We start from the raw sequence: 27,742 nt of genomic DNA, 5'->3' as shown, positions 1-27,742 counted from the left end.
TTAATAAATAAAGAGTTAAAAAATAATAACAGCATTTATTTAAAATATAAATCTTTTTTAACAATATACACAGCATTCAAAAGTCTGGGGTCCCCCAGAATAAATCTGTTTTTTTTTTTTAAAAGAAATTACTTTTATTCAGCAAGGATGTGTTAAATTGATAGTAAAGACTTATATTGTTAGTAAAGATTTATATTTTGAATAAATGCTGTTCTTTTTAACTATTTATTCATCAATGAATCCTGAAAAAAGTATCACATGTTAAAAAAAATATTAAGCAGCACAACTGTTTCCAACATTGATAATAACTGAGTATCAAATCATCATATCAGAATGTTTTCTGAAGGATCATGTGACACTGAAGACTGCAGTAATGATGCTGACAATTCAGCTTTGCCATCACAGGAATAAATTATATTTTAAAGTATATTAAAACAGAAAACCATAATTTTAAATTGTAATAATATTTCACATTATTACTGTTTTTTCTGCATTTTTGCTCAAATAAATGTAGGATTGATGAGGAAAAATGTCTTTTTTCTAAAACATTAAAATTACAAATGTTTCCAAACTTATATATAAATAATATTTATTATTAATATTATTATTTTTATAAGAATTATATAAAAGGCTTTCATTTTAAAATAATTTCAAATAAATTGCGCCATTAAATAAATAAATTTCGACTCTTTCCCCCCCCAAAGTCTCTTCTCTGGTATAAATGTAATGAAATGCAGACGATGTCCCGAGTGTCATCCGTTAGCCAATCAACGTCCGCGTGACCTCCCACAATCCCTCCCGTTCAGCGCCTGGATCACAAGCTTCCCACCTTCAGCCCAACATCATCGCCGCTCACTCAAACTCATTCAATCTGAGTGTCCCGCATATACAAGCTGTATGTGTACCAGCTGTTCATTAAAATGACGTGGGGCAACATAGCGGTGTTATTTTTACAGCTTGTATGGACAGTTCACCGTGTGTCCGCCATTCAAAGACATGACATCTATCCATATGGGATGTTATACGGCGATGTAGCTCTGCAAGAGGGGGACGATGAGACTTCTGAAGTGATCACGCTAACCAAATCCATGTACTTCTATGAGGCGTCCTTCACCAACTTATATGTGAGTACATGAAGCGTCTGATAATGTTTGTTGTGTTGCCTAAAGAGTTAGTGTATGTCGTACTGTCGCGCTAATTAAGGAACTGTAACATGTAGTGACAATATATATGTATATCTGAACTGTATTTTATTTTCAATGGATCAGGCTTTGATTTAGATTAACCTTTGGAAATTAGTTTTATCGTTAAAGACCTTAAGCAAAGTCTAAAAAAAAAAAAAAAAAATGAAAAAATGAAGAAAATATTATACTGTAATATAAAAAAAAGTTATTTTGAGATGAGCATGTCCCTCCAAATAAGACTGTAATCTTATGTTATATGAAATGTTTATTTCTGTCTGTAGGTGTCACAATAATGTTTGTCATTTCTTCTCAGTTTTATTATTTTTAATTTTTCTAATAGTATTCAGAATTTAAAAGTTTTGTCATTATTATTAAAGGATTAGTTCACTTTCAAATTAAAATTTCCTGTTAATTTACTCACCCCCATGTCATCCAAGATATCCATGTCCTTCTTTCTTCAGTCGAAAAGAAATTAAGGTGTTTGATGAAAACATTCCAGGATTATTCTCCTTATAGTGGACTTCAATGGCCTCCAAACGGTTGAAGGCCAAAATTACAGTTTCAGTGCAGCTTCAAAACGTTCTACACGATCCCAGACGAGAAATAAGGGTCTTATCTAGAGAAACCATCACTCATTTACTAAAAAAAAATGTAAAATTTTATACGTTTTAACCATAAACGCTTGTCTTGAACTAGCTCTCTTCTTCTTCTCCATTTGAATTCCGACAGTGTAGACGCTGCTAAGTGTATTACTGCCCTCCACAGGTCAAAGTTTGAACTAAATTGTTATATACTTGCACTAGCATATTGTATATGACAATTTAGTTCAAACTTTGACCTGAGGAGGGCAGTAATACACTTAGCAGCGTCTACACTGCCGGAATTCAAATAGAGAAGAAGAAGAGGGCTAGTTCAAGATGAGTGTTTATGGTTAAAACGTATAGAATTTTTAACTTTTTTTTAGTAAATGAGTGATGGTTTCTCTAGATAAGACCCTTATTTCTCGTCTGGGATCATGTAGAACGTTTTGAAGCTGCACTGAAACTGTAATTTTGACCTTCAACCGTGTGAAGTCCATTGAAGTCCACTATAAGGAGAATAATCCTGGAATGTTTTCATCAAACACCTTAATTTCTTTTTGACTGAAGAAAGAAAGACATGAACATTTTTGATGACATGGGGGTGAGTAAATTATCAGGAAATTTTAATTTGAAAGTGAACTAATCCTTTAAATTTAAATCCAAAGTGGATTTAAATCATTATAGGTTGTAACTCGGATTTTACTCAAAAAAAATGATAAGAATATGACCCGAGAATAAGGTCGTTATGGACAGTTCTCCTTATAAATATCTCGTTCCAGGTGGCCACCAATGGAATCATCTCAACTCAGGATCTTCCCATGGAGAAGCAGTATGTGGATGACGGCTTCCCCACCGACTTCCCTGTCATCGCCCCCTTCCTGGCTGACATTGACACCAGCAAAGGAAAAGGATTCATCTTCTACCGGCAGACGGAGTCTCCTACCGTGCTGAAGCGGGCGGAAGCGGATGTCAAGAGAGGCTTTCCAGATGCCACGTTCACCCCTACCCATGCCTTTATCGCCACCTGGGAGAACGTGTCAGCTTACGAGGAGGTCACCCGCAGCTCTAGCCCATCCAATCGGGTAAGAGAACTGCTTAGAGTGGTACTAAATGTGACCCTGAAGGTCTGGCTTTACCTGAGCTCCTTTTAGGCTGAGGTTATCAAAGCTGGTCATCTGTGCTAATCTCAGGCCTAGAGGACAATAGCGTCTCCCAGAAACCGCTAATCTATCCCGGAGTCCTTCAGCCTTTAATTTTACCTGCAATTCAAAGGAACAACTGGTGGGATAGAATTGCTCCTAATTGTCCCTGTCACCGCAGTGATTAGGTCTTATCAACACCACACATACCACAGAAATGCTGAGTAATGATGAAGGCTTTAGATTATCCACAGTGTTTCTCAGGTGTCTGATGGGATTGTTGAATTCAATCAAGTTTGCAGTGGTTCCCAACTGACGTTGAGTTCTGGGGTCTAATTTTACATTGGACATCAAGCACAGTATCAGAATAGTTTGTACATAAGCAAACAAAGATGCAGTTAAAATCATACATGGAGATGAATAAATAATCTATTAATTTAATAAAATATTGTCACATAATAAATTAATATAATATTTATATAATAAATATATTATAATAAATATAAGTATATTAAATAATTATATATTAATATAATAAATTAATTATACTTATTAATATAATGCAATTAAAAAAAAAATTAGTAAGTCTATTTGTGCTATGCCAACTATACAAAAAATGGAAAGTTTATTTTGCATTTAGTTTTGATTTTTTTTTAATAAGAAATCAATACTTTTATTCAGCCAGGGCACATTAAATTGATCAAAAGTGACTGCAAAAACATTTATAAAGTTACAAAAGATTTTAAAAAATGATGTTCTTTTGAACTTTATATTTATTAAAGAATCCTGACAAAATCAAAAGTTTTTACATTTGTTTTTTTTTTGAGCAGCAAATCAGTGTTTTAGAATGATTTCTGAAGAATCATGTGACACTGAAGACTGGAGTAATGATGCTGAAAATTCAGCTTTGCATCACAGGAATAAATCACATAATATATTAAAATAAGAAACTTTTTTTTTAATTGTAATAACATTGCACAATATTAATATTTTACTGCCTTTTTTGATCAAATAGTTTTGATTTCTTTCCAAAACATAAAAAAATCTTACCAACCCCAGTATTTTAAACAGTAATGTATCTGCTGAATCACATTAACAGACAAAAAAAAGACAGTTTTATATTATTTACAGGTGAATTTTTTCACTAGACTGGTCATATACTAAATGGATCTTTCACATTCAGACCATATTTTCACAAACAAGAATATTTATTACGTCCATTCAGCAATGGAACAGCTGTTGGTCAATCTTCTGATGTGTAAGTGGAGTGATTTCAGAGCTGAAACAAAACTGAATTCTGAGTGTTTTTGGTGTATTCTAATGGGTGTTAATGAATGGGTCCTTCTTTGAGCCTCTAATGCATGTTTGGCTCTCTTGTCCAGACTGCTGAGCACAAACAGCTGCACTGCTCATAAAATATTATCATTTGTTATTCATTGGCCGGAAGCAACATTTTATCTCTTGTTGTGGTTGCACAAGGCCATGTTCATGTTTGTATCCTCAGAGTAAATAACATCAGGAGTTAGACTGGATTCTGGTCAGCAGAGAAAGAACAATGCTAAATCCAAAATATAAAAAGCAACTAAGCATATTAAGGATTGCAAAATAAATAGGCTGTTTAACATTTAAAAACAGATCCCAAAACAATCCCAAATCTTTTGTTGTTGACATAAAATGCACTGCATCTAATCAAACTCTGGTTTTTGGCCCAGATTCATCTGTCACATGGTAGAAGCTAGACTAATGATAGACAGGTTGAGACTATATTAAATACATGGTTTGTGTCAGCCATGATGTGTATTGTGTATTCAATTTTGCATATTGTCACACCTATGCAGTTAATGGAAATATTAACAGATTTCGATGTATGATTATCTGACATTTTAGTTAACTTTTGTACAAACCTATTCTGGTGAGACAGAACATGATGTCTGAAGTAAAATCTGGATCCTTTTTACATGTGGTATATCATGACAGTCAAAGCTAAAGGCAGCTTTAGGCTGTCATAAATATAGATATTCCACATTTAGAATCTTAATAATTGTGATAAATTGGCTCAATACTATCAACCTTCCAATTAGAGCTGCACGATTAATCGACAAAAGATTGCGATCTCTATTCAAACACTCCCCGATCTTATTCCTGAATGATAATGATTCTCCTGTGTTTATTAAACCTTTGACAAGTACGATCACAGCAAACATTCAGATCTGCGTTGGCGCTGCTGCTGATCCAGAAACAGCAGTAGTCATGTATAGGTATGAAACAGCTTCACAATCAGTCTTTTCAAACACACAGTATCATTATTTCTGTGTGACAATAATTAAAGTCATCACAAAGTATTGGAAATGTTTATAGTTCAAATATAAACACTGATGTCTACGGTAGCAATAGAGTAAATCATCTATTGAAAGTAACTTGACGCTTCAAATAAAGATTGTATTAATTACATCGCTACACCAGTAGGTGGCGACAAATGACTGTTAAAAATGTATTTGTCATTGAATCATTCATCAAGAAATTCATTCAAATTTATTCATCAATGAAACAAGTGAAGACTGTAGGTGTGTTCGAGTAAAGGCAGGAACACACCAAGCCGACGGTCGGCCGTCGGGCAGTTTTTGTTTGTCGGCAGACTAAGTTTTCTCAGTGTGTTCCGCACCGTCGGCTGAAGTTGGTCCTCGTCGTCTTTTTTTTGGCCGATTCGACATCTCGAAACGGCGTTGGAGCTCGTCGGTCCGTCGGGCCATCTGATCATTCTGATTGGCTGTTCAGCTACTCCACCTGATGGTACGGAAAGGCCGTATTTGATCTTACGCAGGCGCAGAACGGACATGCTACTTGGCCGTCGGGTGTCGAGCATCGGTTTGGTGTATCAGGGCAACTTTGGACTCAGACGCTGCCAACGTGAGCCAACCCCGCAGTCTGCTTTTGTCGCCACTAGTTCGTTGGCATCGGCTTGGTGTGTTCCTGCCTTTAATGTGGCGCTGCACAGACCGATCAGTGACATCAAATATCCGAAAGCATACAGAGCCGTCTGCTCTCTAACTTTGATGTCACACACAGATTGGCCTGCGCAGTGCCTCTTCAAGTTGAACACACCTTTTATGAGTAACACCGTGTTCAGTGTAGACAGCTTTTAGCTGTTGCGTTGCGATGCGATGTGACAAAAGTCGCGTCTGGTGTAGACATGGTGTAAGTCGTTGAATCATTCATTTAAACTGATTTTTAAAATTTGTTTTTATTTAAAGGTGCCCTAGAATCAAAAATTGAATTTACCTCGGCATAGTTGAATAACAAGAGTTCAGTACTCGGAAATGACATACAGTGAGCCTCAAACACCATTGTTTCCTCCTTCTTATATAAATCTCATTTGTTTAAAAGACCTCCGAAGAACAGGCGAATCTCAACATAACGCCGACTGTTACGTAACAGTCGGGATCATTAATATGTACGCCTCCAATATTTGCATATGCCAGCCCATGTTCAAGGCATTACACAAGGGCAGCCAGTATTAACATCTGGATCTGTGCACAGCTGAATCATCAGACTAGGTAAGCAAGCAAGAACAATAGCGGAAAATGGCAGAAGGAGCAATAATAACTGACATGATCCATGATTACATGATATTTTTAGTGATATTTGTAAATTGTCTTTCTAAATGTTTTGTTAGCATGTTGCTAATGTACTGTTAAATGTGGTTAAAGTTACCATCGTTTATTACTGTATTCGCGGAGACAAGAGCCGTCGCTATTTTCATTTTTAAACACTTGCAGTCTGTATAATTCATAAACACAACTTCATTCTTTATAAATCTCTCCAACAATGTAGCATTAGCCGTTAGCCACAGAGCATATAGCCTCAAACTCATTCAGAATCAAATGTAAACATCCAAATAAATACTATACTCACATGATCTGATCCATGCATGCAGCATGCATGACGAACATCTTGTAAAGATCCATTTGAGGGTTATATTAGCTGTGTGAACTTTGTTTATGCACTGTATAACTGCACTTATATTCGAGAGCTCGGGAGGGCAGGGAGCGAGAGATTTAAAGGGGCCGCACAGCCTGAATCGGTGCATAGTTAATGATGCCCCAAAATAGGCAGTTAAAAAATGTATTAAAAACAATCTATGGGTTATTTTGAGCTGAAACTTCACCGACACATTCAGGGGACACCTTAGACTTATATTACATCTTTTGAAAAGACGTTCTACAGCACCTTTAATTAAATATAATCATGCAGGTCTACTCCCATTGCGGGGTTACTGGATGGAAAGTCAAACTGTAGTCAATAGTCATCTTTCCTGACTAAAAGGTTGCATGCTTTCAGAACTGTTTACTATCTTAAGCAATGTTTGCCTACTAAATTTTACTTGATTGCAATAGAATAGCTGTAGGCCATAGGGCTTGTTTGAAGAAAGCACATCCTTGAGTTGATTCACTACGTTTCCGTTGGGTCTCTTCGCAGAGAGTTTGCTGAAGCTCAGGGGGTCTAAATGGTGGAAATCTCTGGATGATATCTTGTTTTCCTTTGGGATTTAAACCACTTTATCTAGTCTCGTGCCCCCCCAGATGTCTGTCACTACAGACGTCCTGTGGATGGAAGAAGGACGGGCTTATGGAGGTGATACTCCATAAATGTTGGACTTTATACACAAAACAAGCAATGACAAGAAAAAGAAATACAGTATACATTATATCAATAACATAACTATTATTAATACATTATGAAGATAAAATACTGTAATAGTATTGATGTTGTAATGGTGATGATGATTACTGTGATATTATTGATAATATTGATGTAGTACCATCTCAAGCTACATTGTGGGGGTCAATTTTTTTTTTCGTACCATAACATCTTTAAACAATCTGGTTTATGGGTGTGTTTCTGCACTGCTTAGAGGCAGTGTGGTCCTGCAATTAAGAGTTTGAAGCTGAAGGCTGCAGGGTTGGGTGAGGGGATCGAGGAGGGATGCATGCTGGGGAACGAGGCAGCCCGAGGCTCTCTGAAAGCCAGATGCAGCATTGTCTCTCTGGAATTGGGGGGTTGTTTTGTGGAGGTGATAGCTCTACTCGGGGACAGCTTGGATTACTAAACAGAGGAGAGGAATTTCACACACATCCTCTGTGTGTGTACGTGACAGGCTGGAAAGGGGGAAGGGCATCTTAATATGTGGGTTAAAACATCATTAGGATGTCTTGATAGAAAAGCTTACTTAAAAATAAACCCAATTTATTTTCATAATACACATTCCTTACCTTATTATAACAGCTTATGTTTGTAAGTTTTTCAGAAGAAAAAATGCTCACTTTCTGCAATCTTTGTTCAAAATGTAACGTAATTTGTAATGTAATGTAACGCCTCCTTATTTGTATCAAGGTTTGTTTGTAATTATCTTACATTATGAATATAAAATGGATTGCAAACAGCCTTTGATTTTGATTATACATGTAAGTGGTGCAGTCACAATTGTGAAGCTAGTTGGGCTGTGAACTTAAACTATTAAAACTGAAACAATTCAAAATTGTTAAAGGTGCCGTAGAACGTCTTTTTAAAAGATGTAATATAAGTCTAAGGTGTCCCCTGAATGTGTCTGTGAAGTTTCAGCTCAAAATACCCCATAGATTTTGGGGCATCATTAAATATGAGCCGATTTAGGCTGCGGCCCCTTTAAATGCTCACGCTCCCCGCCCACGGAGCTCGTGCTTGCCTTAAACAGTGCTTAAACAAAGTTCACACAGCTAATATAATCCTCAAAATGGATCTTTACAAAGATTTCGTCATGCTAACATTACACACTGTTGGAGAGATTTATAAAGAATAAAGTTGTGTTTATGAATTATACAGACTGCAAGTGTTTAAAAAATGAAAATAACGACGGCTCTTGTCTCCGTGAATACAGTAATAAACGATGGTAACTTTAACCACATTTAACACTACATTAGCAACATGCTAACGAAACATTTAGAAAGACAATTTACAAATATCACTAAAAATATCATGATATCATGGATCATGTCAGTTATTATTGCTCCATCTGCCATTTTTCGCTGTTGTTCCTTGCTTGCTTACCTAGTCTGATGATTCAGCTGTGCTGCTCCAGACATCCTGCCCTTGTCTAATGCTTGATCATGGGCTGGCATATGCAAATATTGGGGGTGTACATATTAATGATCCCAACTGTTACGTAACAGTCGCCGTTATGTTGAGATTCGCCTGTTCGTCGGAGGTCTTTTAAACAAATGAGATTTATATAAGAAGGAGGAAACAATGGTGTTTGAGACTCACTGTATGTCATTTCCATGTACTGAACTCTTGTTATTCAACTATACTAAGATAAATTCAATTTTTAATTCTAGGGCACCTTTAACTGAACTGAAGCTGGAATAAAATAAAAAAATATTGCTTTGGCAGTTAAATAAAATAGAAAATTAAAATAAAAAATAAAAATGTATTAAAGCTAATTCAAAATATTAATAAAAACTAGTATAACCGAGCTGCATGATAATCATTAAAAGATCGCAATCTCGATTCAAACACCCACGCAATCTCATTCCTAAATAACAACGATTCCCCTGTCATTTAAACCTTTGAAAAAATCGTACAGGTGTTGGGCCAAATTTCAAACCCCTGCCAAATTATTACCCCCCTCATTGAAGTCGCTACCTGATTGCATAATCTTAACCCCACCCCTAATCCTAACCCCTCCCCCACACCTATTTCTAAACCTAACAATACTAGGGGAGTAATAATCTGGTAGGGGGTCGAAATTTGGCACAACATCGGAACACTCAAATCTGTGTTGGCGCTGCCGTTGATCCAGAGAGAGCATTTGTCATGAATAGGTATGAAACAGCTTCACCAGCATTCTTTTCAAACACAGTATCATTATTTCTGTTACAAATATTCATATTATCACGTAAGCAGCCTATTGAGATAGAAGTTTATAGTTCGGATAAAATCACTGATGTCTATGTAAGCGAACAAAACAGAAAAAATCACCTTTTGACGGAGCTTCAAATAATGATTGTATCATTACATCATTACGCCACCAGTTGGCGACAAAGTGACTTAAAAATGTATTTGTCTTTGAATCATTCATTCAAGAGATTCGTTCAAAGATACTGTTTCGTCCAGTAATTAAACAAAGTGAAGTATTTATGAGTAAGTCATTGAATCATTCATTCAAACCAAAGTTTTTAAGTAATTTAGATTAATTGAACATTTTAAATAGACTGCAGCAATTTTGTCAGAACCTCTAGTAAATTACATTATTTTGTTTAGTTATCTGTTCAGAATCGTGGGAGAATTGTGATCTCAGTTTAAAAAAAAAAAAAAAAAAAAAAAAATGTGATGCTCAAAATAGTATATAAATAGTACAAAAATAACACTGGGTAATATCCTCTGATCCTCTTAATCACATATCTGCCATAGTTGACATGGCCAAGAGTGACAATAGACTTTCAAAATGTTTTTAGTGGTCTGTTAAGTGCAGTAAAACTAGGTGTGAAAAACAACAAAAGGAGTCAAAAGATAGTACTGATGTGGGGAAATCCTTGTAGGGGGCACATTTGCTTGGTTACTAGTCTTGTAAAATCAGTGAAGCTGTTTGAAACACCATATTTGGATTTCGGCTGAAGTTCTAGATGGTTGAGAATTTTGTTCACAAAAAACAAATCACTTTGAGATCACTTTGTCCAACAGTAAGGAAAAATAAGTTCTTAAGTTAAATATTTTGGATAGATTTACAGTATATAATGGAATATTTACAGCTGATATGTTTTGAATGTCTTTTTATTGCCTTCTAAAGTGCTGCACAGGATTCTGGAGCCCTGAGTAATGGCCTTCTCTACTTACTTTTAGGTAAACACATTTCAAGTGGTGCTTGCATACAATGAGAAGGATACTTATGCGCTCTTCCTATACCCTGAGGATGGCCTGCAGTTTTTTGGGACACGGCCCAAAGAATCTTACAACGTCGAAATTGAGCTTCCAGCTCGTGTGGGTTTTACCAGAGGAGAGCTGTCCTACTTCTTCTTTTCTCGGACTGAAGGACCTTACTACAGTGTCACCAGCAACGAGCAGTCTGTCAAGAACCTTTACCAGTAAGCGTCAGGGTCAGGCTTGCCATGTTAAAATAAAATAACTGCAATTATGTAAAAAACAGTATAATTGTAAAATATTATTAAATAACTGTTTTCTTTTTTAATGTTTAAAATGTTTGGCAAAGCTGAATTTTCAGCAGCCATTACTCCAGTCAATATTTCTTATTATTGTCAGTGTTAAAAACAGTTGTGCTGCTTAATATTTTAGTAATTTTTGATCAATTTAATGCATCCTTGCTAAATAAAATTAATAATTTCTTTTAAAAAAGGAACAAAAACCATAAAGACCTCAAACTTTTGAATGGTGTATATTTCCCCAGATTATAAAACAGGGAAAGCAGAACAAACATTATTATATTATATTATATTATATTATATTATATTATATTATATTATATTATATTATATTATATTATATTATATTAACAAAAGCATTAATTTAAATATATTTTCTTAGTCTGATTAATTTTAAAATAAATTTAAATTGCCATGATTAAAATGATATTGTAATTTAATATTTTATCTCTCCTCAGAAAGGGAAACATAGGAGAGCCTGGAGTTTGGCTTTTCCACGTTGGAAACAGATATTCCTTCCAGAATGTCGTTCCTGCACAGCATGAGGCTGTTTCAACCAAAGCTCCCCCGGTTCTGGACGCTGTGTTCCCTGATGAAGACTACACAGAAACAGATGAGGAGGAGTACCCCATCGATCCAGACTTCCAGGATCCCACCACAACGGAGTTTCTTGAGCCAGAGCAGGACTCCTCCCTACTGGAGCGTCTCAACCAGGAGGCGCCTCTTGGTCAATCTCCACTTCAGCCTTCAGTGTCTGGTCCAGGCGAATTTCCCCTTAATCTCCCCCCGGAGGATGTGACCCAGCCCCAGCGGCCATTACCAAAGCACGCAATTCTGCAGGTGTACCCGAACCGTGTGAAGGACGTCCCACCTCACAACTCTGGTGGCCAAGTGTTCAGTGTTGAGGAGAGAGTGAACTTTGACTCTGGAGGTGAGAGTTTAATGATTGTGATTCATAACCAATACTGATATATACAGATTGAACCTTTGCTAATTGAACCTCCATTAAGCCCCGCCCCCTAAAAATGTTACTGACCAATCCTACTTTAGCATCTGTTGCTGTCCGCCATCTCAGACAAGCTTTTGCTCTTTTTGCTCTTATAATGTATGTATATGGAGAGTCTGTGTGTTTAGCTAACAGTTTTGTTATTGTCAACTGAAACTATTAAAAAGTTAATTTTTGTAATTGAAATAAAGCTAAAATAAAACAAAATATAAGTATTACATGAAAAACTTGCCTTGGCAACTTAAATGAAATAAAATAAGTTTAATCTGAACTACTAAAATTACTAAAACTCAAAGTGAAATGAAAATAAATTAAATCTAAATAGGAAAAATAAACTAAAACCTAATAAAAATAAAATAACCACTTAACAAAATTACTAAAAATTAAAATAAAAACTGAAAAGATCAAGATAAACTACTAAAATTATGCTAATAAACTACTATAATGATGCTGTTAGCAGTTATCCATTAATATATCCAGAAATATCATACATATTATGCAGAATAATATTAAATCCATTTTTATCACTTATGAGCACGTTAATGAATTATGCTGTTTATGGAAATTTCCATTAATTCTTATAAGATGTTCTGTAAAGCTTGTCTGAGTTAGCAACACTAACCATGGGGGCCAAGTTTAGCCAAACTTTCTAAATTATACTTTAATGTTAAAAAGTGCACAAAAGAGCAACATAAACATTTACACCAGAAACTTACACAGTTTTACACAAAATAATTTCCTTATCACTCCAATCTATACGTTTGTATATCAAATATAGGTCAGTATTTTTTTAATGCACCTTTACTTTGATTCAAGTATTATCATTTGGATGTTCTACTGTAAACAATACAGAGAGAGTTTAAGATCATGCGGGAATTTAACTCCTGACTTAAACAGTGGATAAGTTTGACTTTACTAGCCTCTTTAAGAGCAGTTTCTCTGTCTCTCCCCCTCTCTCCTGCAGTGATCCATTACTCAACTGATAATAAAGAGACATGCGAGCGCTTCCAGCAGCAGTGCAGTCAGAACGCACATTGCACAGACTATCCCACCGGCTTCTGCTGCCACTGCAACTCAGGATTCTACGGCAACGGCCGCCACTGCCTGCCAAACGGTAAGACTGCAGCGGGAATGTTGTAAAAAGAGCCGTTGTTAAAGCCACACATAACATGAGCTTGTTCTGAAAGTATGCACAACATTCGCCGTACACCTCTGGGGACGTATTACCAGTGTTTCTCTTTCCAACACAGTATTTTTAGGGGTACAAAAGTATATTTTTATAATGCAAAGGAATTTGTAGATAAAATTTTGATTTGGCGCGTACTTTGTACCGGTTAGTTATGCAAATTCCATGCAGTTATTTTCTGTCAAATCTAGTCATGTCTCCCAGCCTAAACTTGAGTATTTACTAACTGCTTCACTTACGTGCCGAGTGGCCACTAATTGTGTTTAATTGGCGAACATTTGTGTTAAGTGGCTGCGGTAATTCCCACAACTTATTCCACGGTCTCTTTCTTATTAGTTGTGGCTGCCATGCCAATTTTGTGGGAGGTTTTATGTCGGAAACACTTGATCTTTTGGAAAAAGATGGGAATTCCCTAGTGAATCATTCGCCGGCCCTCATGGGGCCTGAGTAACAGGATCTTTTCAAGACAATTACATCATATTGGCCTTGAATGACTGTAATCTACCTGTGAACATCCACTACAAGCCTAAGTGTGAAAGAAAACTTGAGCCCCGTTTCAAAGCGGCATGTCTGGCTTGTGCTGAATGACAGACATTTGTTTCTGAGAGAAAATATTCAGTGGAAAAGCTTCCTCAGCTGTTGGATATGCATGTGTACAGTAGGAGCTTTGTGTGGCCAGTGAGGGAGGTGGTGGAGAGGGAAAGCCTTCCAACCACTCTGAAACAGCTGAGTAACTGGAGAAATTGGAGCTTTTGAGAGCAGCAGTTTGTAAATTAAAGGACTAGTTCACCCCGAACTAAATTCTCCAAAAATAGCATTCGTTCATTTACAAAACTGTTCCAAACCCTTTTAGATGCACTGATGCATTGTAAGTCACAAAGCATATATATATATTAGTGATGTAATATCCTCATAACGTAATATCCTTAAAACGATATCCTCATGTCACGATTCAACACATATCACTATACTGAACTCACGATATACGATATTATTGCGATACTTCAAGACATATGTTAAAAGGTTAATAAAAAATGAACTGTTGATTAAAATGCTAAATTTGGTATTACATTGGGAGTGGAGATGAATATGCTTGGACTTGGTACTGGTAACCCTTTGCACAGGACAATGTTGATACCAGAATAAAAATATTCATGATTCTGAAGCTGAAATTTAATTTTGGGTGAACTATACACAATACATATTGTTGCTTTTTTGTATTGCGATATATTGTGACACGATATATTCAACCCTAATATATAAGTCATTACTCACTCCACCATAGGTCTCAAACCATAGGGCTAAACTTCATAATCTGTTACATGCAAGAACCAAATTTGAAAGTTTTATGTGTAAAAAATGTCTTTTTATGACCGGAAACACTAATTAAATTAATGTACTTATTAGTCCACTCTTGGAAATGGTTAAGATGATATATTTTTTTACTTGTAGATTAAAGATTGAAAGAGTTTAGTGATGTTGATGTTGGAGTCGTGCGCTCATGTTGTAGTTCAATTATTGCCTATATCTTGATAAATTAAACATGTCATAAAGAATCATAAACTTGTTAGTCACAGAGCTTATTATCTGCAATAATCCAAAATACTAATGGCTTTTTGTGGAAGGAACCAGGTTTATGGTTATGGTGCATTCAAGTCATGCCAGAAAGATTGTATTTTTGAGTCGAACACACTTGAACACCAGCACAAAGTCATAATTACAAGTGGGGAACTCAGAACTTTCTGATTTTCCGAGTTGGGGACATGTCTGTGAGAAAACATGTCAGATGCGATGTCTGTGTTGTTGGTAAATTTATTGAAATGAATGTATTTATAAGTTGCATGTACAAAATTTGATAGTATTGTACACTTATGACAAAATATATAAAAATTCAATTTACTGCACCTTCATAAATTGAACAAAAACTTAAAAAAGCAAAAACACTTATGCATGTAGAAATGTTGTAGAAACGGTACATCACCATCTTGCTCCAATCAAAGTGACTTAAATGCATCCGACATTGTAATTACAACTCAACACGTAATTCTCAACATGTAAATGCGATCTTCTAAGGAGGACTTGACACACCATTACTTCCAGACATCATCTCTACAGCACTCTATTGATCATTTAGAAAAATGAATAAAAACATAAAAATGAAATTTCTGCCTATTTAATCCTTATTTTAACCTCTCAGATTAGCAATCCACATAGACTTGCAAAAGTCCTGATTTCGTCTTCATCTTGTCCTCAGGTGCACCTCATCGTGTGAATGGAAAGGTCAGAGGGACTGTGCTGGTAGGTGGCACAGCAGTGCAGCTGGACAGCATCGACCTGCACGCCTACATCGTGGTTGGCGATGGGCGAGCGTACACTGCCATAAGTGAGGTCCCGGAGCCGGTGGGCTGGGCCCTCATGCCCGTGGCCCCCATTGGAGGTCTGTTTGGTTGGCTCTTTGCCCTGGAGCTGCCTAACAGCCATAATGGCTTCAGTATCACCGGTGAGGCCGTCATGATCTCATCTTCTACCTCTTTTATGGTGTTGCATGTTTGTAAAACATATGGCCTCCTGTTGTGAGATTTCAGGCTTAGCGGTTTTGTTCTCACTAATAGAGTCCCACTGGGGCTTTGCTAGTCTGATATTCAAGGCGTGTACAACAACCCCTTCCCCTAATTTAAGTCAGGTGCTCCATTGTATAATAATATGTTTTCACTTTGTATGAAAAGCCAGTTTTTTCTTTTCAAAAAAGACCCAAATGTTCATCAAGCACCATTATAAGGGTCACAACCCCCATCTGGATCTTATTTCTTGACTTAATATTTGTTTGCAGTAAAATGAGCGGACCACAACACTGCTTTTTAATGACCTTTAAAACAGTCATGTTGAAAACCAACATTTCTGTTTGACAGGTGCCGAGTTCACTCGCCGTGCAGATGTGATCTTCTATCCCGGTAACCAACGTCTCAGCATCATCCAGACAGCTACGGGCTTGGATACCCAGAACTACCTCAATGTGGACACTCATTTACAAGGCAGTGTTCCCTTCATCCCTCCTGGTGCTACAGTGCAGATGGAGCCATTTAAGGACACCTACCAGTATTATCCTTCATGTAAGTTCTGAAGAGAGTAATTGGGGAGTAAATATATCTATCCATCGTTGTTTCTCGACCCTGATCCAATCAACCGTGATCAAATGATTATCAATATAATAATCACATATATACTACAGTTCAAAAGTTTAGGGTCAGTAAGATTTTTTTTTAAAGTCAATTAATACTTTTATACATCAAGGATGCATTCAGTTGATCAAAAGTGATAGTAAAGACATTTATAATGTTGCAAAATATTTCTGTCTTAACTTTGCTTAATTCTGTCTACTAAGCAGCACATTGATAATAGTAAGATTTTTTCAGCATATTAGAATGATTTCTGAAGGATCATGTGACACTTATGATCGGACTTATGTCACAGGAATAAATTACATTTTAAATATATTACAGTAAAAGGTTATTTTAAGTTTTAATAATATTTAATAATAATAAATGGGTGGTTGATTATGGTTTCACTTTGTTAACTTTATTCAGTGTAATATTGCTGTTAGAGCACAAACAACATCTGCAGTTACAATGCTCAAAGTTCATTGGAAAGGGAGATTTTTTTTTTTTTAAAGAATTCGCTGTTTACGGACTACAACAAATGGCTGGTAGGGACTACAATAAGCTTCTTCCCAGGTTAGTGACTTCACTAACCATAAAATTTACATAAACCCTGCCCCCGAGAACATGCAACAAAGGGCGAGGCAATGTTGGGTTGTTGTAGTTGTTGTAGTAGAGCGTTGTTACCATGCCGTCATTTTATGCTTCACAAACGAGGGTCAATTCAATGCTGGATTTGCACTTAACATGCGTGAGATTCTCCAGCTTTGTTGTTGTTGAGCAACCGAAGTGCGAGCTGTTAAATCTCCGCCCTCCCCTGGAAAGGGGGCCAGGGTCAGCAGCTTATTTGCATTTAAAGTGACACACAAAAATGGCATGTCTTTGCTCACACTCAAACAGGGGCAAATTTGACAAGCTATAATAAATTATCTGTGTGGTATTTTGAGCTGAAACTTCACAGACACAGTCTGGGGACACCAGAGACTTATATTACATCTTGTAAAAGGGACATTATAGGTCCCCTTTAAGGTTTTACTGACTTCTTTTAAAAACATTAAACATTTGACTAACTTACTAAGTTTTGTGAAGAGTTGTGGCCTTTGAGAATGGCTTAGCTAAAAAAACCTCTTAAAAAATAATATATAAAAAAATCATAACAAATTCGGTATAAAAAAACAAAAAAAAAGGGTGGGGAAATGTAAGCTAAAAAAATAGACGTGACGTCTCCTGTCTCCTCCATTTCCTTTCAGAGGAAGCTCAGTCTGATCTTGATGCACCCTAAATAAAAGCATTTCTCATGTTGCTGAACACAAGGTTGCTTAACAATCAAATCCTGTGGGATTTTGGGTTTAGAATAGAAGCCCAAAGTTTGTTGTGAATTGCTTTCCTCTAAACTCTTGTCTTTTTTCTCATTCTCAGTGATTACCTCCTCATCAGTGCGCGAGTTTACAGTCGTGTCAGCTGAGAAAGGAGCAGAGACCCTCACTTTCCAGGTCAAACAGAACATCACATACAGGGACTGCAGTCACGGGGACCGCAGAAGACTGGAGACACAGGAGCTGAGAATGGAGCGCATATTTGTTATGTACGTCAAAGAGGAGCGCATCCTTCGATATGCCATCACCAACAAGATCGGCCCTCTCGGAGGTAGGCTGCCAGCACTGGTACAGGGTATGAAGACCCTTCTGAAAACACCAATATTGCTGGTCACCATTGTATGTTGTGGTTGCGATGCGAATGTGCTGATGTCCCAGCCAGGTTTGTGAAATTAGCGAAGAAACTGAAGTAGCGATATATATATTTTCCATCAAGTGACGTACATAGAAGTGTAATGGATTATAGAAACAGAAAAGATGTAGGACAGGGACTTGGTTCTATGCATCGGTTGTTGATTGGATTTTGAGATGTGGGTGTCGAAGATGAACGTGAGCTTGCAGGGGCGGAGTTTAAGTAGCCTAAATGATTGGAGAAGTCCCGCATGCATCACCAGAGATAAGTCTGTTATTTGCACAAGAAGGTCCAGTTATTTTGGTTAAATATTACAAGGTCAATTAAAAAAACAAAGTAATAGTTTTTCAAATAGGCCCTGTTTACACATGGTATTAAGATGTTTTGGTCGATCGGATCACAAGTGGGCGATGCTAAATACAGGTGTAAACGGGGTCTAAAATGTCTTGAGCTTGTCCATTTTTGACCACTTCCAGAGGTATTCAAACGCATTCGGGCTAATTACTTTCATAGTGTGAACGCTCATGTGATTGAATGTGTTCGAACAGCGTCAAAAGACCACCTACTCTCTACCTACTGTCTTAAACATTATGGGAAGCACGCTAGCCAGACGGGATTTAAACTTTGTCAGCTGAAGACCCAAGTTTGGTTTGAAGATGAAAAACATCCCAAGCACCATGTTCTCTCACCATTCCTGATTTCTAATATGTACTCACAATGTTCTGTCTTGTGGCTGTCAGAGCAAAAACGAAAGCTGCTGCTCTCTGAATGTTTTTTCATTGTTCCGGCGGTAAGATGTCCATTACCCAACCAGCTTCACCAAGTTATGCTGGTGAACACTATCCTGATCCATCTGCTAGAGAAGCACTATTCAATATAAGCCAGCTTCTACAGGCATGGAAATGGCTAGCTTGTTTAAAGGTGCCCTAGAATCAAAAATTGAATTTACCTTGGCATAGCTGAATAACAAGAGTTCAGTACATGGAAATGACATACATTGAGTTTCAAACTCCATTGCTTCCTCCTTCTTATGGAAATCTCATTTGTTTAAAAGACCTCCGATGAACAGCCGAATCTCAACATAACACCGACTGTTACGTAACAGTCGGGATCATTAATATGTATGACCCCAATATTTGCATATGCCAGCTCATGTTCAAGGCATTACACAAGGGCAGCCAGTATTAATGTCTGGATCTGTGCACAACTGAATCATCAGACTAGGTAAGCAAGCAAGAACAATAGCAAAAAATGGCAGATGGAGCAATAATAACTGACATGATCCATGATATCATGATATTTTTAGTGATATTTGTAAATTGTCTTTCTAAATGTTTTGTTAGCATGTTGCTAATGTACTGTTAAATGTACAACAGTACATTAAAGTTAAAGTTACCATTGTTTATTACTGTATTCACGGAGACAAGAGAGCCGTCGCTATTTTAATTTTTAAACACTTGCAGTCTGTATAATTCATAAACACAACTTCATTCTTTATAAATCTCTCCAACAGTGTAGCAGCAGACAACCAATCATAAAGTGCTTCAGTGCTTGGCTAATTAAATATTCATGAGCTTTGAAAGGTTCCCACACTTGTTTTTGTAGAATGTTACAGAAGCAAATTTACATGGTGACATTTTCACCATTTGACAAGCGGTAATTAAAAGATCCATTCAGCCTTTTTTATCTCATTAATATGCAAATAAGAACATTAACCCAGAGTTTACGCATTCTGAAACCTAACAGCCCAGGGTGAAACATGTAACAAGATATCCCAGGAATATGTAAACTCAAAGGGTTTAGAATGACACTGGCTTAACAGTTTCAAGTGTGAAAAGTCTACCAGTTGATTAGTTTAGTGTCTTCTTCTCAATTTCTGTGGAACCTTCCTATTCTAAGAAAAACTGAGTCTCCTTCTATATGGCCTCCTTCTCATCCTTCGTTTAGACCGACCCTCATTTTTGGCATAGTTTCTTTATTAACATGCTGACTGATGTGGCAATGAGACGTCTGGCTCTCACACAGGACTTACATTGGCTTGGTTTCAGCTGCCTTCCCATCATGCAAAATAGGAGGTCTAAGATAACCACTCTGAACCACCTGCTGCTTTCTACCACTGCCCGGCATTAGACAGCAGACCCAAGGGCTGGAGAGAGAGGAGGTCTGCACTTAAAATTAACTATGTCTGTGAAGTGAGCCTGTAGCATTTTATGGGGCTTTGTGTGTGCAGTTTGTTGCAAATCCCTTTATCCAGTGAGTTCCCTCAAGGAATAAATCAAACGTTTCTTTTTTAACCCCTTGATTTGTAACTTTGTAAAGCTGTATTGATCCCAATAGAGTTTTTAGTGGGACAAAGGCACGTCAAATTGCACATTGTATGGCCTATGTGGTTCCTGGCTGGTGCTATAGGTGTTGACTTTAGGATGATAAGTGGAGCTGGGATGAGCATGTCTCCAGCTGTGTTGTATCTAGAGTTGCTCAATCGGCAAAACCTGACGTGACCTTCCTTTTGCTTGCTATGGATTGCAAATTTATACGTGAAGATAGAACTCACTGCATTGCGTTATAAGATGATAAACACATGAACTAAGCCTCATTTATGCAAGAGCTTATTGCGTATTGCATTTTGGTCATTTTGTCTGCTTTGAACCCTGTGTTCAATTTGGATCACCCAATATATCATCATATATCATATCATTATCAGACAAAATTGAATATATTGGCCAATACTGTACACTGTAATGTTGTGATGCCTAAATTCCCTCTTGTAGCATTTAAAATGTTTGATTTTAGTTTTTAGTGTTTTATTTTTTACATTTATTTAGACAAAATAGTGATTTTAATGTCCATTTATCAACCTCTATATATCGCTGAGAAATGTTATATTTGTGCATCCCTAGTTGGAAAGTCAGAATTATTGTGTTTTCATGATTGATAATTGCTGTCACTGTGAAAGCTGAACTCACAGGACCTAGTTGCTGGATTTTATGTATAAATAAGATGTGGTTGGTCACCTATAAGGTTGTTTCTCAGCCAGATCATGCAGTGTGAGAGAATTTTGTGTTTGGGGAGTCCAGATGTTGATATATAATCTAAATAGTGAGTGTGATCAATTTCACACTGCTGTTATTATTGTGTTCACTCAGACAGAGTATCCCTAATGGGGGCCGGGTTGAGGAATAGTTGCAGAGTGATGTTGTGGGAACAGAAGGACACCCCGGAATCCTTGTACCCAAGAGAATCCATGCATGGATTCTGGCCGAGGCTGGAAAACACACCTGCCACTGTCTGTCCAGTTTGTTCGGCACGACTGACGTAAAGTAATTAGACTAGTGCTGACACATAATCGGATCTGACTTAAAGCATATTAGATTAGACTGAGGTGGATTCACACGCTTATGTGACCGTATAACATGTCATTATGGTCCTGCTGACTGTGAATATGAAGAGGTATGTGGCTGGATCTCAGTTCTGAGTCATTTCAGACCAGCTGTTAGAGTTGATGATGTTTAAGCAGTCGTTTTTCCCACAACCTGGGCTGGTGGAATTCGTTCAGGGTCACTCTAAAGGCACAATATGTAAGATTTTTGGATTAAAATATCCAATAACCACTAAAATAATGCTATATATTTTGTTGATTTGTATACTTACACTACACTACACTACTTACACAAAATCCCAAATGTTTCCAAGAAAAATCAGCAATTTAACCAGCCTTTGTCATTGCATCACCTGTTAAGGACGTCATATCGGCATTACCCTCGAGTTCTGGTTTTACTTACGTAGAAACCATGGAAAAACAAAAGACTTAATACATTTTGTAGGTGGTTATATATATATTAATATATTTAGTTTTTTATTAGACAGACGGGCAACTGTTTGGATACCTTTATCGACAGAAAACTAATCATTGTTATATAGCTCAACACAGTCAGTTTTATTGTTTGAATCACTCGTTTTCTGGATTTACCGCAAGTAACGTTAGTATGATTGTTTTGACCAAGTAAAACAGCGCTGCATTACCTCACAATTTTAATTCGTCAAATAAAGTGACCTGTATAAATAGTAATTCAGCACTTTCGGCTGTTTCATTAGAATGAAATTAAATAATGTAAATTTAAGTGATCAAACATAACTATAATAAAGTTCAAGTTCAGGGAAGAAAGAGGCAGATGTTAAACAACTTTAAACATAAAATAAACAAACTACAAAGCGAAAGGAGCGGCACTAGTGGCTGACTGCGGCATATAAGCATTATAAAAACGGCAACGTAAAAAGTCGCAATAAACACTTTCAAAGCCCAGAAAGCTACTAAAGACATATTTAAAACAGTTCCTGTGACTACTGTGTCAAATCAAATCAGTGGTTCGGAGCGTGTATCAAACTGCCAAAGTCACATGATTTTAGTAAATGAGGCTTCGTTACGTCATAAGTGGTTCAAAATTCCAGTGGTTCACCACTGGGAGGTGTGACTTTGGCAGATTGATACACGCTCCGAACCACTGATTCGAATCAAAGGATTCGTAAAGCTTCGAAGCTTCATGAAGCTTCATGGTTTTTGGTTGCATGGGTGAATGTTGGTCCAGAAACATGTCCTAATTGTGTAAATCGAGTTTTGGGTTTGTTTAGATGAATGTGTAGAACAGTGATGGTCAGTGTTTTATGTCTGTCAATTGCTTGTGTATGGGGTTCTGTTTCTTCTGGCACAAGTACAGTCCTCCAGAAGCCCCCATCACACACTCTTAACATAAGTTTTGTTGTGTGAACTACGTGAGGAGTGTTTCTCTCCCACTTGCGACAACAGTTTCCCACCTGGTGCATCCACCCCCTTCGTTTTCCTCAAAGTCTTGTGTTAACCAGCGCTCCGTCCCATTGGTCTGCCCCTGTCCCTTTAATTAGCACAAAGTTAAAAAGACCCCCCCCGACCCACTTTGGCAACGTTTGTCCTGTAGTTTCTCTCCATTTTTCCCCCTCCCCTGTGGAGTCACTTTAAAGGGGACCGTCTTTCTCGTTCTCTCTCACTTCAAACAAAAGTCTTCCTGTCTGCCTTTGATAATTGGCCAAATTGGTCCCTGGCCTAGGGTGAGGAAATCAAGCTGTTTTTAATGCATGATGAGTAGGCGTTGGGTGGGTGAAGGGTGTCCACATGGCCCAAGGGTCCCAACAATGGGTCCCTCATGGTAGGCCGTGTGGGTATGAGCACAATGAAGTCCTGTTGTCTTGGTCTAAGCGGTTTGGTAATGTCACTTGTAGTTTTAGTAATGGTGTGTGAACCACCCTGTGTTTTAAGACCCTTTTAAAGGTGTTGTGTTTTCCAGGTCAAGTACTTTGACCCCCAAGGTTAAATTTAAAGTACATATGGACCATTTGAAATTGTGTTGGTTTGTCGGGAAGCAAAGTGTTCACACCTCTCCATATGTTAACACCTGTGAATGCACATTTATCTCAAAGACCCTCAATACTCAAGGTCTGTGGTTAAATAAAATTACTCGGAATAAAGTCATGTCCAGTGTTGACACCCCAGCATTCCCTATGGCTGTGATGGCTGTAATAGAAAAGTTCCATCAATTATTTTTATATACTTTTTTTTTTTTTTTTAAGAAACCTCCTCTCAGGATCGGCTGGTGGTTTTAAGACATCTGCAGTGACTCATGCATCTGTGAGTCACATTTCCAGTGTGTGCATTCCCCATCACAATGAATTATTTTAGTATCTTGAATAAAGAGCAGTATAATCTGTCAAGCTCCTCAGTGGGGTTCTGGGAGTGAAAATGCCTTTCAGAAATCTCCATTTGAGTTTTTTGTGACATATAATTCATCATATGGACTTTTTGCCTTGCCATAGTCATGTTTGGTGCTATTTTCTTTTTTAAAAGGTGGTTATAAACAGACTAACTTTTCAGTCAATTTAAAGGGATAGTTCACTCAGAAATAAAAATTCTGTCATCAATTACTCACCCTAATATTTTGCAGACCTTTATGCATTTTTTTTTTTAATTCTGTGGAACAAAAAAGAAAATATTTTAAGAAAGGCTTGTTTTTGTCCTTTGCAGTGAAAGTCAATGGGATGCAATGTTGTTTGGACCAAAAACTTTCTTCAAAAGATGTTTTTTTTTGTGTTGCAAAGAAGTCATACAGGTTTAGAACAATGTGAGAGTGAGGCCTGTTTACACCAATGCCAATAACAATAACTTACATTTTGATAATCGTTATGATATTATGAGAATAGGAAAGTCCACACCATAACTAGTGTATAAAGATAATGACAGAGGAACAATATCGTTGAATCCACCTGAACCAAGCTTTTAAAGCAACAGACAACATAACTGCACTTACAATAAACAAAACATTGTGTGTTGATTTGGGTGTAAATATATTGATATAGTTATTAATTTTATAGTTATCATACTAGGTTTAAACATGCCTTAAGTGATGACAGAATTTTCATTTTTGGGTGAGCTATCCCATTAATACGGAAGAGGATTAGGGCCAAGCAATAATAAAAAAATAAAACCATCTCGAGATTAAAGTTGTTAAATTTCGAGAAAAAACACGTTAAATTTCGAGAAAAATTTAATTTAACGACTTTTTTCTCGTAATTTAACGAGTTTATTCTCGAAATTTTATCTCGACCTTTTTCTCGAAATTTAACGAGTTTTTTCTCGTAATTTAACGAGTTTATTCTCAACATTTTATCTCGACTTTTTTCTCGTAATTTAACGAGTTTATTCTCAACATTTTATCTCGACTTTTTTCTCGAAATTTAATGACATTTTTCTCATAATTTAACGAATTTGTTCTCGAAATTTAACGATTTTTTTCTCGAAGTTTAACAACTTTAATCTCGAGATGGTTTTATTTTTTTATTATTGCTTGGCCCTAATCCTCTTCCGTACATTAATGACATTTTCCAATTTAGAAGTCATTTGTGAATAGGGGCTGTTGTCAAAATACTGAAGTTATAATTCACATTGCCAGAAAAGTATGTGTCTTAAGTGTGAACAAAGCCATGAGATTAAATTTGCGATGAATCACAAGTAGCAACAGATTTTTTCTTCCATATTTTGATATAGTGTTGTCAAAAGTACTACAATATCAAGTTTTAAGAAATTTTAAAAATGTGACTCTTTGAGCGCTGTTGAGCGGATTCGTGAACACCTCTGATTGGCTGTGTTCATGCGCTCATCAGATATGTCTGTGATTGGCTACAATGAACAATGCACGGGAGCATTTGAAAACACACAGAAGTGTTTGAATTTGTTTTGAAAGTGTTTTGAAAGCAGGAGTCAGGAACGTTTGAAAGCAAGCGTGCTTTCAAACATTCCTGTGTGTATCTGTGTAAGCACTCTGTGTCATTGATGTCTATTTACAACATGTTTTTGAAGTGTTGATCATTGTAGCCAATCACAGACATATCTGTTGAGTGTGTGAACACAATTGCCAATCAGAGGTGTATAACAATCCACTCAACAGCGTTCAAATTTCAGTACCAACTTGGTATGGCAGTCTGTACTTTTGACAACACTATTTTGATGTACTATTGATCTGAGTGAAAAGAATTATTCAAAAAGAAAAAATAATTGATTCAGTATATGGGTTGTTGATTGGATGGAGGCAGAAATGAATCTGAGCTTGCAGTAAATTGTAAGAAAGGGCTGGGATTTATATATGGATGAAATTTTCTCTCTCTCTCTCTTTTTTTTTTTTTTTTTTTGCTGTGAATCATGTTTCATAATGCTTTGATCTGTTTGCCTAAAAGCCTTTATTGAAGAATTTTCTAAAATGTCAGTGGAGAATAAATTAGGGTTAAAAACACACCAATGGACAATAATGTTCTGTTTAAAGGGTTAGTTCACCCAAAAATTAAAAAAATGTCATCAATGACTCACCCTCATGTCGTTCCAAACTCTTAAGACCTTCATCTTTAGAACACAGTTTAAGATATTTTAGATTTAGTCCGAGAGCTTTCTGTCCCTTCATTGAAAATGTATGTACGGTAGACTGTCCATGTCCAGAAAGGTAATAAAAACATCATCAAAGTAGTCCATGTGACATCAGTGGGTTAGTTAGAAGTTTTTGAAGCATCGAAAATACAATTTGGTCCAAAAATAACAAAAACGACGACTTTATTCAGCATTGTCTTCTCTTCCGGAATCCTTTACATTGAATTGATTCCATTGAATTGATTCCATTGAATCCTTTCATCTGTCGGCGTTGGTAATGCACTTTTACGTCGCCGTGGTTGTTTTTGGCGATTAGGACATCCGCGACATACAGACTTATGCACCATTTTAAAAAATATAGCAATACCAAAATACAAACAATGTAGAATAGCTTGAATACAGCGTGCGTCTCCCTCAGACTGTAAACGAAGCTTCTTCTTCTTCTTCTTGTTTTATGGCGGTTGGCATCCAGCGTTTTGGTGCATTACCGCCCCCTTCTTGTAAACAAAGCTCGGGCGCACCAGATAACACGTCAACAGCGTCTTACATCAGCAGCGTCACTGCGGAGTCGTGAACCCGGATTGACAACAGACCCGGAAGAGAATACAATGCTAAATAAAGTCGTAGTTTTTGTTATTTTTGGGCCAAAATGTATTTTCGATGCTTCAAAATGTCATGGATGTCCTAATCGCCAAAAACAACCACGGCGACGTAAAAGTGCATTACCAATGCCGACAGATGAAAGGATTCAATGGAATCAATTCAATGGAAAGGATTCCGGAAGAGAATACAATGCTGAATAAAGTCGTAGTTTTTGTTATTTTTGGACCAAATTGTATTTTCGATGCTTCAAAAACTTCTAACTAACGCACTGATGTCACATGGACTACTTTGATGATGTTTTTATTACCTTTCTGGACATGGACAGTCTACCGTACAAACACTTTCAATGGAGGGACAGAAAGCTCTTGGACTAAATCTAAAATATCTTAAACTGTATTCCGAAGATGAACAGAGGTTTTACGGGTTTGGAACGACATGAGGGTGAGTCATTAATGACATCATTTTCATTTTTGGGTGAACTAACCCTTTAATCTAGGTGTGCGTTGCAGTTCTGTTGTCTGAGTCTGACGCTTTAAATGTTCAAGCTCTATAAAGCAGGATGGATTCTGCCGAAACCGAATATTCTGGATGCACTTGGCCGAAAACCAAAACTGAAAATGAGTTTTTTGTGTAACTAAATTAATATTAGACTTTTTAATGAAATCCAATACATTTAATGGTACTGAATATAAAAAATACAAGCCAATAAAATAAAATAACCACACTTTTATTGAAAGTAACACACTAAAATTGGACAGAAAATATATTAATATTAAATATGAATATATTACTCTTTATTCAGTTCTGTGCAACAGAATCAGATTTAACAGATTTATTTTTTGACCAATTATCCAAATAATGTATAGTCCTAAAAAGCTATTATCAGTAAACAAGAGAAGGTATCTTCGTTTTACCAGCGTTGCCCAGCACGGCTATACCACACCATGTTACAGCACAGTAGGGCTATTGCAAACAGAAAGAAGTATACTAATACATAGAAAATTCATGTCGGCGCGTTATTTGAGA

General features: G+C 36.8%; 1 protein-coding gene across 1 annotated transcript in view; it reads left to right on the top strand.

Annotated features, from left to right (window-relative positions):
* The first annotated feature begins 790 nt into the window (after nt 1-790).
* nid2a (nidogen 2a (osteonidogen)) overlaps nt 791-27,742 on the top strand; it is a 54,351-nt gene continuing 27,399 nt past the window's right edge. Inside the window, exons 1-8 of the mRNA XM_048190673.1 lie at nt 791-1,124; nt 2,545-2,847; nt 10,780-11,021; nt 11,555-12,027; nt 13,067-13,216; nt 15,543-15,788; nt 16,198-16,398; nt 17,863-18,090. Of these exons, the coding sequence (XP_048046630.1) occupies nt 921-1,124; nt 2,545-2,847; nt 10,780-11,021; nt 11,555-12,027; nt 13,067-13,216; nt 15,543-15,788; nt 16,198-16,398; nt 17,863-18,090 (2,047 nt within the window). The 5' untranslated portion in view covers nt 791-920. The remainder of the gene's footprint in view (nt 1,125-2,544; nt 2,848-10,779; nt 11,022-11,554; nt 12,028-13,066; nt 13,217-15,542; nt 15,789-16,197; nt 16,399-17,862; nt 18,091-27,742) is intronic.

The sequence above is a fragment of the Megalobrama amblycephala genome, linkage group LG5 (assembly GCF_018812025.1).
Source record: "Megalobrama amblycephala isolate DHTTF-2021 linkage group LG5, ASM1881202v1, whole genome shotgun sequence".
In the NCBI taxonomy this organism is placed as follows: Eukaryota; Metazoa; Chordata; class Actinopteri; order Cypriniformes; family Xenocyprididae; genus Megalobrama; species Megalobrama amblycephala.
The sequence above is the reverse complement of the archived record's forward strand: the minus strand, read 5'-3'. Positions and strand labels throughout refer to the sequence as shown.